Source organism: Mixophyes fleayi, chromosome 4, assembly GCF_038048845.1.
Source record: "Mixophyes fleayi isolate aMixFle1 chromosome 4, aMixFle1.hap1, whole genome shotgun sequence".
Classification (NCBI taxonomy): Eukaryota; Metazoa; Chordata; class Amphibia; order Anura; family Limnodynastidae; genus Mixophyes; species Mixophyes fleayi.
Window position 1 is genome coordinate 5,683,914 of NC_134405.1, and position 12,075 is coordinate 5,695,988.

At 40.5% G+C, this 12,075-nt stretch overlaps 2 protein-coding genes across 2 annotated transcripts in view; both read left to right on the forward strand.

Annotated features, from left to right (window-relative positions):
- LOC142151005 (uncharacterized) overlaps positions 1 to 7,433 on the forward strand; it is a 30,574-nt gene extending 23,141 nt beyond the window's left edge. The window contains exon 2 of the mRNA XM_075206262.1: positions 3,801 to 7,433. Coding sequence (XP_075062363.1) covers positions 4,009 to 5,142 — 1,134 coding nt within the window. The 5' untranslated portion in view covers positions 3,801 to 4,008 and the 3' untranslated portion in view covers positions 5,143 to 7,433. The remainder of the gene's footprint in view (positions 1 to 3,800) is intronic.
- LOC142151019 (uncharacterized) overlaps positions 1 to 12,075 on the forward strand; it is a 570,528-nt gene that overhangs the window by 178,920 nt on the left and 379,533 nt on the right. The gene's annotated exons all lie outside the window — the stretch shown is intronic.

Sequence of the window (12,075 nt, forward strand, 5' to 3'; positions counted from 1 at the left end):
GGAGGCCAAGTAGTCCCAAGAAGCAAGGGATGTTGCGCTGTATTTGTAGTTGGGGCCAGCAGAGGCATCGGGCAACATGCAGTGTTGCATGGCAGGGCAAGATGGCGGCAGCAGTTTGGAGGATTCTCGCCAGACAGGGTGCACCCGGATAGCAGCCCCACAGGTATCGGAGGACCACCAGGCAAGCCACAGAGGGGTGAGGAGTACACATCCTGTATCGGCAACACCCAAAACAGTCAGGTAGGGAGCGGTCCAGAGAGCCGCAGATCACCAAGTAGGACGACAAGATGACGTTCAAGACCTGTTGGGGTAGCAGAGCCGCACACTCTGATGGTGCAGCAGGGAAAGTAGATCAGGGCAAGGCTGGTATGAAGGGAGAAAGAAGATTCACCTCTGGTGATCTTGTGGCGCTGATAGGCAGGGCTGACAGAACGAGGCAGTGGATGACACCAGACCCCCGGGTTGGTAGGCCAGGTGGAGGGCAGACAGTCAGATGGTAGAGCTGTTTCCCAGAGCCCAGATCTGCGATACCGGGACAACTGGATCACCCAAGGTAACAGAGGTGCAGGGAGTCCAAGTTGCAGAGAAAGGGCAGGAGTAGGCTAGGAAACTATGGATGTGCTGGTGGAATTTTGGAAGAGAGCAGGAAAAAGTGTGTCCTACTTCATGCTACGTCAAGCTATACCCTCCATTTATATTTTTGCAATTTTTATATATGTATTTTATTCTGAATATCAGTGATTGTTTTTTTGGGGTTTTTTTTGCATCAATATTTTTATTGAATTTTTCCAAAGGTATATGGGGTACAGAAAAAAAAAGGGAAGGGGGGAAAGAAAGTACAGACATAGGGAAAAACACATGGGAATCCCCACGCAGGGGGAGGATTATCACTGAATTAAGATAAGGCACATAATATTAACAGTATACAATTTAACATAGAGAAATGTTGCAGAGCATGTCAAACTACATTTTGGCATTCTGGAGGCTTCTCCACCATAAATAGACTAACAGGGCATGCGGGCTGGCCGGGGGGGTTCTATAAGAGCCGCTGGAGAGTAGTCTGATGGGAAACCAGAAATATCCTGAGGAGACCCAGGGCCGTCCGTAATGTACACGTGCCACCTAAACCACTTCATGATGGGAGCTGATGCAGATGAGGCGTAGGGCGTGTCTGTTGTTTCCATCTCAAAGCTGTATTCTATCTTTGAGATGATGCGAGCAGTGGTAGGGGGGGTCTGAGACTTCCAATTTGTGCTATTGCTGCTCTAGCAGCAATCAAAATGTGTCCCAATACATAGTGATCATGCTTTGGAATAGAAGTCGGGTAGATGTGAAGGAGAGCTAAAGCTGGGTCTGGAGCAACAGGAGTCTTCAAAACTAAGGAAATCAAAACAAATACCTCGCTCCACAACGGCTGGATCACTGGACATAACCAGAATACATGGAAGATATCTGCTATTTGGGCACATTGACGATTGGCTTGGCCAGAACCTGTGTAGCCGTTCCGGGGTAAGGTATAGCCTGTTGAGAAGTTTAACCTGCATCTCGGTATGGTTAATGCATTTAGACATATGGTGGGAAGTTACATAGATTCTCTCCCATTGTCGCTCAGTGAGCACTAACTGCACATCCGTCTCCCACTGGGTTTGTGCAGGTGTTTTAGTTGGGGGGATCAGGGAGTAAATGTAGTTGTACCAGGATGTTATTCCGCCTCTCCCACTACCCTTCGTCATCTATCAATGACATGTGTTGGGAGTGAAATAAGGGAGTGGGGGGTCCTAGAGACAGTTCTGACCCAGTGTCTGATTTGCAAGTACCTATATGTCTCTGAGGATGGCAAACTATAACGAGCTTGGAGCTGAGGAAAGGGAAGAAAGAGGTCTTGGGCAAATAAATCCGACATGGAGGTAATCCCTCTAGCTTTTCAAACAGCAAGATTTAGGTCTGGAATAAGCTGAGCCACTGCCTGTAGGGAGAGATTACGAGACGGCAGAACAAAATTTGGATGCAGCCCTATAGTTCTATCCCACACCTACATGGCATCCGAAATGGACCATAGCCTGCATACAACAGATGGACGGACCGGCCTAGGTGTCCAAAGGAGGTCCAGCAGCGGGTAGCTGGGACACAAGGCTCTCTCCAAGTCCACCCATGGCTTAGAGGTGGGGGGAGCGCCCAGTCCCGCAGATGGCTCAATATGCAAGCCTCTTGATAACTAGAGAGGTTAGGAAGCATCAGCCCCCTACGTTGTTTAGATAGGGCCATGCGTTTATGGGAGAAAAGGGGGCGTTTCCGCCGCCACACATAGGACATCATTAACGTATGGAAGCGGGCCATCAGTGATTGTTTGTTTTTTTAATGGAGATATAGTAATTTACCTGGGCATCAGTGAGAGGATCAGCTGACTGAGGGTCTGTGTCCATCTGTCACATTGTTTAGTGTGGTGAGCAGAAATCACTGAGAGGGACTGCACACAGCATGAGAGATCACACCGAGAGCTTCTATGTGGTATGTGCTTCAGTTATTCTTCCTGCACTGCTCACTGATGCAATCCTCTATCTACCTGCTTGCTACTCCTCGGGTCTCTGTGACAGGTGGTGGGCTGCAGGCAAAACTCTTCCCACATGCAGAGAAAACATGTAGCCTCTCTGCTTGTAATGAATTCACTCTTGGCAATTTCTCTTCCATTTATATCTTCTCTTTACCCTGGCTGCTACACTAGGGTAAGCACTTCTCTCCCTTGACAGTCTGTCTCTTCCAGTGCCCCTATTTCCTTTGGGTATTTCTGGCATTCTCTTCAGTAGCACTGTATTGCTGGAGGTGTGGGGGCCCTGGCATCAACTTATATGGATCTGCTCCTTCTCCCTGTCTGCCTCCCATCTGCTCTATCCCCCAATTCTTCTGAGGTCTTGGATTGCAGTCTCTGACTCCAGATTCTCACCTCCCTACTTCCTGACTCCCAGGAATATATACATACATACACATATATATCTATATCATTTTTAGTGACACCCAGCTACTCTGAACAGTGACCTGCACTCCTACATCAACAATGTAATGAGGTGCTCAGTATATGCAGGGGGTAAGAGAGCGGCCAGTGGAGAACATATGAGGAAAAAACTCCACATCATCTAAATTGTAATAAAAGTATTGAAAGTCTTATACTCACAAAAAGCAATGAAATTATGACCATTGAGCATCTGCCTTAATGGATGTGTTCATTGAGCAATACACACATGGTATGTCATCACATCCTGTGGTTAGCTGCAGGCTCAGCACTAGAGTGACATAGCTGCCACTTACAAAATGGTGGAGCTGCTAATTTAAAGATATATGTGTTCACTGGAATACACACATGCAGTCTATGTAACTGAAGGTCTGAAAGCTATGTATCACAAAAGATAGTTCCCACATATATTTTACATAAGAATATATTAATACGTAAACAAATGATAGATATTGTATTGTCATAGAACTGAACGGAATGCCTGGAAGATATTCTCATTATCCTCATTTCCATAATGATTATGCAAATATTTACAGAATCCATTATACACCATGTGCATCTTAATAAGTATTGTTATCTGCAGTAGGAGGATAGCATTCTCTGTACTTCACATTTGACTGGCAATGGGGACATGGCAACGTACACAAAAATTAAAACAGTGGACAATGATTGGGTTATATATCTTTGTGCATAAAAAAAATGTTTTCCTTACACAATATAACACTACTACAGTTGAAGTAGATTGAGTAAAGGAATCTTTTTAAATATTGACACACGTTTTTTTTTCTTACAGGTGAATTAATGAGCATGATTTCCAGTAAAAATAGAAGACGTCTTGGAAAGGATCCTGTTATCTGAACATCTGAGTATTCCAAGAGAAAATATCACCTACAACTCATATCTGCTACAGACCTTGATTCTTCTTAAAATCTAGAGAACTTACACAAGCTAATTTAATTTTATGAATAAGAGAAACCTACAACTCGTTTCACATCATATACATGATGAATCTCACAGGAGAGAAGCCCTATCTGTGCTCTGAATGTGACAAACGTTTTACATGTACAGCAAAACTGATCATACATCAAAGGATTCACACAGGCCTGAAACCATATACATGCTCTGAATGTAGCAAGTGTTTTACCAACAACTCAGATCTTCTTACACATCAGAGGATTCACACAGGAGAGAAACCATTTAAATGCTCTGAATGTAGCAAGTGTTTTAGACAGAAGTCGTCTCTTGTAAAACATCTGATGATTCACACAGGAGTGAAGCCATTTAAATGCTCTGAATGTAGCAAGTGTTTTACCATCAATGCATATCTTGTTGTACATCAGAGAATTCACACAGGAGAAAAACCATTTAAATGCTCTGAATGTAGCAAGTGTTTTACCAACAAGTCAAATCTTCTTATACATCAGAGGATTCACACAGGAGAGAAACCATTTAAATGCTCTGAATGTAGCAAGTATTTTACCCGCAAGTCAGATCTTGTTTCACATCAGAGGATTCACACAGATGTGAAACCATTTAAATGCTCTGAATGTAGCAAGTGTTTTACCAACAAGTCAAATCTTCTTATACATCAGATGCTTCACACAGGAGAGAAACCATATAAATGCTCTGAATGTAGCAAGTGTTTTAATCTCCAGTCACATCTTCTTAGACATCAGAGGAGTCACACAGGTGAGAAACCATTTAAATGCTCTGAATGTAGCAAGTGTTTTACGAACAAGTCACATCTTCTTAGACATCAGAGGATTCACACAGGAGAGAAACCATTTAAATGCTCTGAATGTTGCAAGTGTTTTTGCCAGAAGTCAGATCTTGTTACACATCAGAGGATTCACATAGGAGAGAAACCATTTAAATGCTCTGATTGTAGCAAGTGTTTTAACCTCCAGTCACATCTTCTTAGACATCAGAGGATTCACACAGGTGAGAAACCATTTAAATGCTCTGAATGTAGCAATTGCTTTACCAACAAGTCACATCTTCTTGGACATCAGAGGATTCACACAGGTGAGAAACCATTTAAATGCTCTGAATGTAGCACGGCTTTTAGCCAGAAGTCAGATCTTGTTGCACATCAAAAGATTCACACAGGAGAGAAATCATTTAAATGTTCTTAATAACAAGAAAACCGGATTCACACAAGAGAATTGCCCTGAGTATCTGAATGTAGCATAAGCAAATCATAAGCAAATTTCTTTATTGTATCACCATAATATCCATACTGGGAGGCACGATTTTTTGAATTTGCCTCTATAAAATATCAGCACTGACACTTGCTCAGTGTCAGTGCAACTGTGTTGCTGTGCGTCTGACTCCCCTGTGCTGCTCCCTGTGTAGTGATATCTGCTGGATTTTCTGTGTACCATTTCTGTTTTCCTGTGTGTTGCTGGATATCCCTGTGTACCAAACTTGGCTTGTCTGACTACACTTTACTGGATCTTCCTGTGTACCAAACGTGGCCTGTCTGATGATTCTCTGCCAGGACCAGCAGAGCTATGAGTACTGAATATATCTAAAGGAACACTGCACCCTGCCCGCTTCACACTTCATGTGCTCCTATTAGTGTCTGTTATACCTCCTTATTCTTTCCCTCATACCTTTCTATGAACTCAGAAAGGTTATTTAGTAAATGGTGCCAGTAAAACATTGGTTGCTGTATCCAGTAGCAACCAACCAGATTATCACTTTTGTTAGTTTGATAACACCAGGCTGCTAAATACTGATATCAGATGGCTATGGGTTACAGCACATCATTGTTGGTCACATCATGATATTAATTAAAACCCCAATAGGATACATTGTTTCCCAGGCTACTCATAACGGTGTGTAATTCATGTAATGATATTTACATGTAATGTTACTTGTATTAAGCTTGTAGCACATTAAAATTATACCCGTTACTTACACACAGTCATGTTCATTTCAGAATCATATTCAGTGCACTCTGCAAAAAAAACAATCTGATCCTCCCAGTGCACATATAGGTATACGCTTACTCTCTTCTCTGGGAAGCTGTCATCTGTGATTAGGTGTGAAGAAAGACACACTGGACAATTGTGTAAACGTCCTCAATAGTCCAATCTCCCACCACTCGTTCCCCCAGTAATGTGACATTTACAATCCTGCTTTTCACGCCCTCACTTACTTTAATGAAGATTTTGTAACAGAAATGATATATTAAATACAAGCGCATGTCTGTTCCTTTTAACACATGAAAGTGCTTTATATACTGTGTAGAGATTATGACTATAATTTAATTCTATTGTATATTGGGTGAGCTTTGTTTCACATGGTTTCAATTTTATTAAGAAAATTGTGCATTGAGAATATTTTTGTACTTTTAGGTATAGATGTGTGTAAATAACATAAAGTGATACAGTGGTGTAATTTTACCTAATATAGTATGAGTGTAGCGGTGATGGTCATATTTCCGACGCTGAATCAAAATGGTGACGGTAAATGTCGGTAGATTCATTCTGTCCACATGTTTAAAATGTAGCACATGCCCTTGTGTTTAAAATGAATGACTACAATAAAGGTGAACGACAATACTGAATGTCTACACAAGAAATGCCTCCTGGGAAATATTTCCTACAATTATTAAAATCACTACAATAAAATATCCAAAAATAAATATTACATACATAAATACCTACCAAAATAAAAACGACTCTGAAATATAAGCTACAAATCTGAAAGTACTACTCAGTATATTCCTACATACAATATTACGGACAGGACATTAATGTCTGCAGAAAAAAATCACTACTGAGATATAAACCCTACACATTATATTAGTACACATACCCAAATTGATAATCTATTACTAAAAATAGAAAGCCAATTTACTCACGCTAAAAATAGGTGTATGAAAACGGAAATAGTGAAATCGATATCATTAATAGTTATGTAATTCCATATGTACCAGATTACTACATTTTATATTTGCTTTATCAAACATTACACTCTCCGTATCTTTGTAATGTATTTAGTTTATTATTGACAATCAAATCCGTTGGGGCCATAATAGTTGTAACATAACTTTGAACGTAGATGAACGTATATACTTTTCTCGATCATGTTTGTTATTACTGTATGTTTTGATGTATTCTCTAGCAGTGTTTGCTACTACCCTTTTCTGTCACACTCAAAGCATTACGCCAGTTACTATGTCTTTAATAGCAATAATACGTCAGATGTTTCGTTGTGTTCCTTAATGGTATTTAATTAGACCTTAATCTTTTGTTCTTGGAGGAACTATTATTAATAACCAATATTTTATTTTAACTGCCGCGGTTTGTGATGTTTAATTGTCAATGTTTATATTAATTCAGATGTAAATTAAAGCAAATTGATGTATAGTTTGTAAATTATATGATTTAAACAATAAATATAATTTTTTTTATTATATTCTCAACTATTCCTTAAAATAAATTTCTCTATAATCATATTGTGCAAAACTGTTATATACAGTCATGTCCATAAATATTGGGACATCGACACAATTCTCATATTTTGGGCTCTATACACCACCATAATGGATTTGAAATGAAACTAACAAGATGTGCTTTAACTGAAGACTTTCAGCTTTAATTTGAGGGTATTTACATCCAAATCAGGTGAACAGTGTAGGATGTACAACGGTTTCTATATGTGCCTCCCACTTTTTAAGGGATCAAAAGTAATGGGACAATCGACAATCAGGCAGCACAGTGGCCTAGTGGTAGCACTTCTGCCTCACAGCGCTGGGGTCATGAGTTCGATTCCCGACCATGTCCTTATCTGTGTGGAGGTTGTATGTTCTCCCTGTGCTTGCGTTGGTTTCCTCCGGGTGCTCCGGTTTCCTCCCACACTCCAAAAACATACTGGTAGGTTAATTGGCTGCTATCAAAATTGACCCTAGTCTCTGTGTGTCTCTCCCTCTCTGTGTGTGATGAGTGTGTGTCTATATTAGGGAATTTAGACTGTAAGCTCCAATGGGGCAGGGACTGATGAGTTCTCTGTACAGCGCTGCGTAATTAGTGGTGCTATATAAATAAATGATGATGATGATGAATTGACTCAAATTTCATGGACATGTGGGGGCTATTCCCTCGTTATTTGATCAACTTGACATTTGTGACATTTGCATTTAGAATCTGTTGCTGTCGACTCTCAATATGAGCTGTCACTATCAGTGAAGCAAGGCATCAGGCTGAAAAATCAAAACAAACCCATCAGAGAGATAGCAAAAACATTAGGTGTGGCCAAATCAACTATTTGGAACATTGTTAAAAAGAAGGAACGCACCAGAGAGCTCAGCAACACCAAAAGACCCGGAAGACCACGGAAAACAACTGCGGTGGATGACAGAAGAATTTTTTCCCTGGTGAAGAAAAACCTCTTCACAACAGTTGGCTAAATCAAGAACGCTCTCAAGGAGGTAGTTGTATATGTGTCAAAGTCAACAATCAAGAGAAGACTTCACAAGAGTGAATATACAGGGTTCACCACAAGATTTGTGAGCCACAAAAAACAGGAAGACCAGATTAGAGTTTTGCAAACAACATCTAAAAAAAGCCATTACAGTTCTGGAACAACATCCTATGGACAGATGAGACAAAGATCAACTTCTACCAGAGTGATGAGAAGAGTATGGAGAAGGAAAGGAACTGCTCATGATCCAAAACATACCACCTCATCAGTGAAGCACGGTGGTGGTAGTGTCATGGCGTGGGCATGTATGTCTGCCAATGGAACTGGTTCCCTTGTATATATTGATGATGTCACTGCTGACAAAAGCAGCAGGATGAATTCTGAAGTGTTTCAGCCAATATTATCTGCTCATATTCAGTCAAATGCTTCAGAACTCATTGGACGGCGCTTCACAATGCAGGTAGACAATGACCCGAAGCATACTGCAAAAGCAACCAAAGAGTTTTTTAAGGCTAACAAGTGGAATGTTATGCAATGGCCAATTCAATAACTTGACCTGAATCCGATTGAGCATGCATTTCACTTGATGAAGACAAAACTGAAGGGAAAATTCTCAAGAACAAGCAGGAACTGAAGACATTTGCAGTAGAGGCCTGACATAGCATCACCAGGGATGAAACCCAGTGTCTAGTGATGTCTATGCGTTCCAGACTTCAGGCTGTAATTTACTGCAAATGATTTGCAACAAAGTATTAAAAAGTGAAAGTTTGATGTAGGATTGTTTAGTTTGTCCCATTACATTTGGTCCCTGAAAAAATGGGAGTCACATATAGAAACTGTTGTCACAGGATTACACCAATATTGAAGAAGTTGTCAAGCAGGTCTTTGAAGCAGAGTGATGTCTATTGATCAAGTGTCCTGGCAAGGACAGTTCCACTGATTAGAGGTATCAGTGGTCAGGTCAGATGGAACATCAGAATGATACATTACATGCTCAAACAGCTCACCTTTTACACAGTTCTGACATAACTCCTAGCAGAGGTAAGCCAGCCCCTTGAGCCTAGCTGGCTCCAACCCGTCTCGAATATTCCCTCAAATCTCAGGATGTAATATAATTTTGCATCTAACAATTGAACTTCCATATCAACTTGATTTCCATCATATCTCAGGATGTAATCTAGTTTTGCATCTAACACAGTTTAACTTCCACATCCCTCTGATTTCTTCAGATGTTCTGTCTCCATTGTTTAGAGTTCCTGACTGTCTAACAGGACCTGCATTCAGGTAACAGCCTCCTGTTGTGCATTCAAGTGTTGGTCCACATTGAATAGACTTAATTAGCCTTAATGAGGACATCCTCTAGACTACACAACAGACTTACAAATGCTTATCAGAAATCAAACATATACCTCAGACATGAATGCATTCCCTCTAGCAAGGTTACAAACAAAAGCATTTCCTTGCACCAAGATATGCAAAAGACTTTCAAAACAAAGACTTATTGAATCAGATATACATCATAATTAAGGTATTTGCTTTGAAAGGTTACAACAGAAAACCAAATTTTCTACCCTGGTCTCAGAGATAGCGATTTCCTATTTCACAATATACACAATATCAAAAAGAAGTGCACGTGCAATTATATAAATAAGCGCCCTGTGCTATTTGCTTTAAATAAATTTATACCAAAAGTAATTTCATAGTGTTCCAGCTCTCCATCGATTTCTTTTAAATTGTCGGGGACATTGATCTCGATTATAGACATTGACTGTTCCGGCAAGTCAGCGAGTCTCACCCTCTTCACCGATGGCCTGACAGCAGATCGATTTGGCATGTACACTGTGCTTGTTGATGGCATTTCTGCTGTCATACTTTGTATGATCTGTGTTGGGGTCTCCCCCAAATTCCGTGCCCGTTCCCTGATGTGTTTTACTCTGGCAACATCAGTTCTTTCTGCCCTCGCTGCGTGGTTATGTTCTGTGTGTGACATGACTCCGCGACTAGTTGCAAATTCAACAGTGATCGTCCATGGTCGACAACTGCCATTCATGAACTTGTTACATTGCCAATAGCAGTTTTCTTCACGCTGTTTGTTCTTGGCGAAAAGAAATCTATTGATGTTAAGTGGATTTCCACCTTTTTGAGACGGCATGAGGGAAACAGATTCAGTCGCTATAATTTCTATAGAATGATAATCTGCGTCTAAAGAAATTCCTCTAATTTGCTGTTATTGTTCACAAAGGTGGATACCAGAGGTATGGAAAGCAGGTATCCCAGAGGGGTATATAGCACAATCTGTTCTCTGTAAAAGAGAGAGGCAAAGCCAGATATACAACACGAAGTAGCAAGCTTATTCAGTAGTTTCTCTCCCCTGCTGTGTGTCCCACTGCCTGCATGTCCCATGTGTGCAGCAGGGAGTCACAAGACACAGCACTAGATGAAGAAGGTAAGTGTGTGTGTGTGTGTGGGGGGGGAGGGGGGGATGTCTCATGTGCTTTTAATGTAAGTGGGGGATTTAATGCATAAGTACAATAGGTCCTTTGTAAACATAGGCTTGGAGGGACTTATATATAAGTGTGGGGGAGGGGAGGAGAGGGATTTTAATGTAAGTGTAGGGGGGTATTTATGGATGGGGTGTGAATTATTAATTTCATAGTAGGTTGAAAGTGGGAGATTTTAGTTTACTGATAGGGTGAAAGTTGCGGTTATTTAATTTAATAGTGGGGTTATTGCGGACCTATTAATGGTGGGATGATGGGACTAGTCATTTAATGCTGGGGTGGTCTGAGTGCTATTAATTGAGTGTGTGGCTGACTTTGGGGAGAAGAAGAGCTATTTCTTAAAAGTGATTGCTAATTATTTAATGTTTGGGAGCAGAAAGGTTTATTTATTAAATGTAAATACTATTAATTTAATGTTGGTGTTGTTTGGGGGGAAATGGATCTTTTTATTAAAGGTGAATGACATTAATTTACAGTCCGGGTTGGTTGCCAGGAAGCCTAATTATTAAATCCTAACAGTGGTGCACGCAGCATTGCATGTGTATGTGATGGGGATAGGAAGATTTGGAGAGCAGTCAAGCACTGTCTAAAATTATAGCCACGCCCCCATACATGCTAGTCACGCCCACTGGCGGCATGTCATGGAAACCCCTCTCTACAAATACTGCGTTTGCCCCTGCTGTGGTCGATAAAAACAGAGATTTTGACTCCATAAAATAATGTACAGGTTTATGTGTTTGTTTTACATGTTTTGTTGGTTTTAAAAAAAAATATTTTTAAAGAACAGCCCTGTAAAAGATCCAAAAGTTATGCCTTAATTGCGCACGCTATCTTCATATTCTGTTCCTAGATACGCTTGTTATATAATCACACCTTTATGCACTTTCATTAAATAACGTCACCATATTTAGTCCTTTCACCACGGTAAGAGGCTTATTTATGAAACTAAAAAGTGTGTTAAATGAACCGCAAAATTCTTATTTATTATCACTGCATCGCAGCAGATATTATAGATATCTGCTGCTTTGCATCTGTTCTCGCTTTACAAAGCAGTCCCCATAACAGTGTAAGGGGACTGCTCAGTAACGTAATGTATCATTATCCGTTGCTGAATATTGTACACTTGTTTTTCAT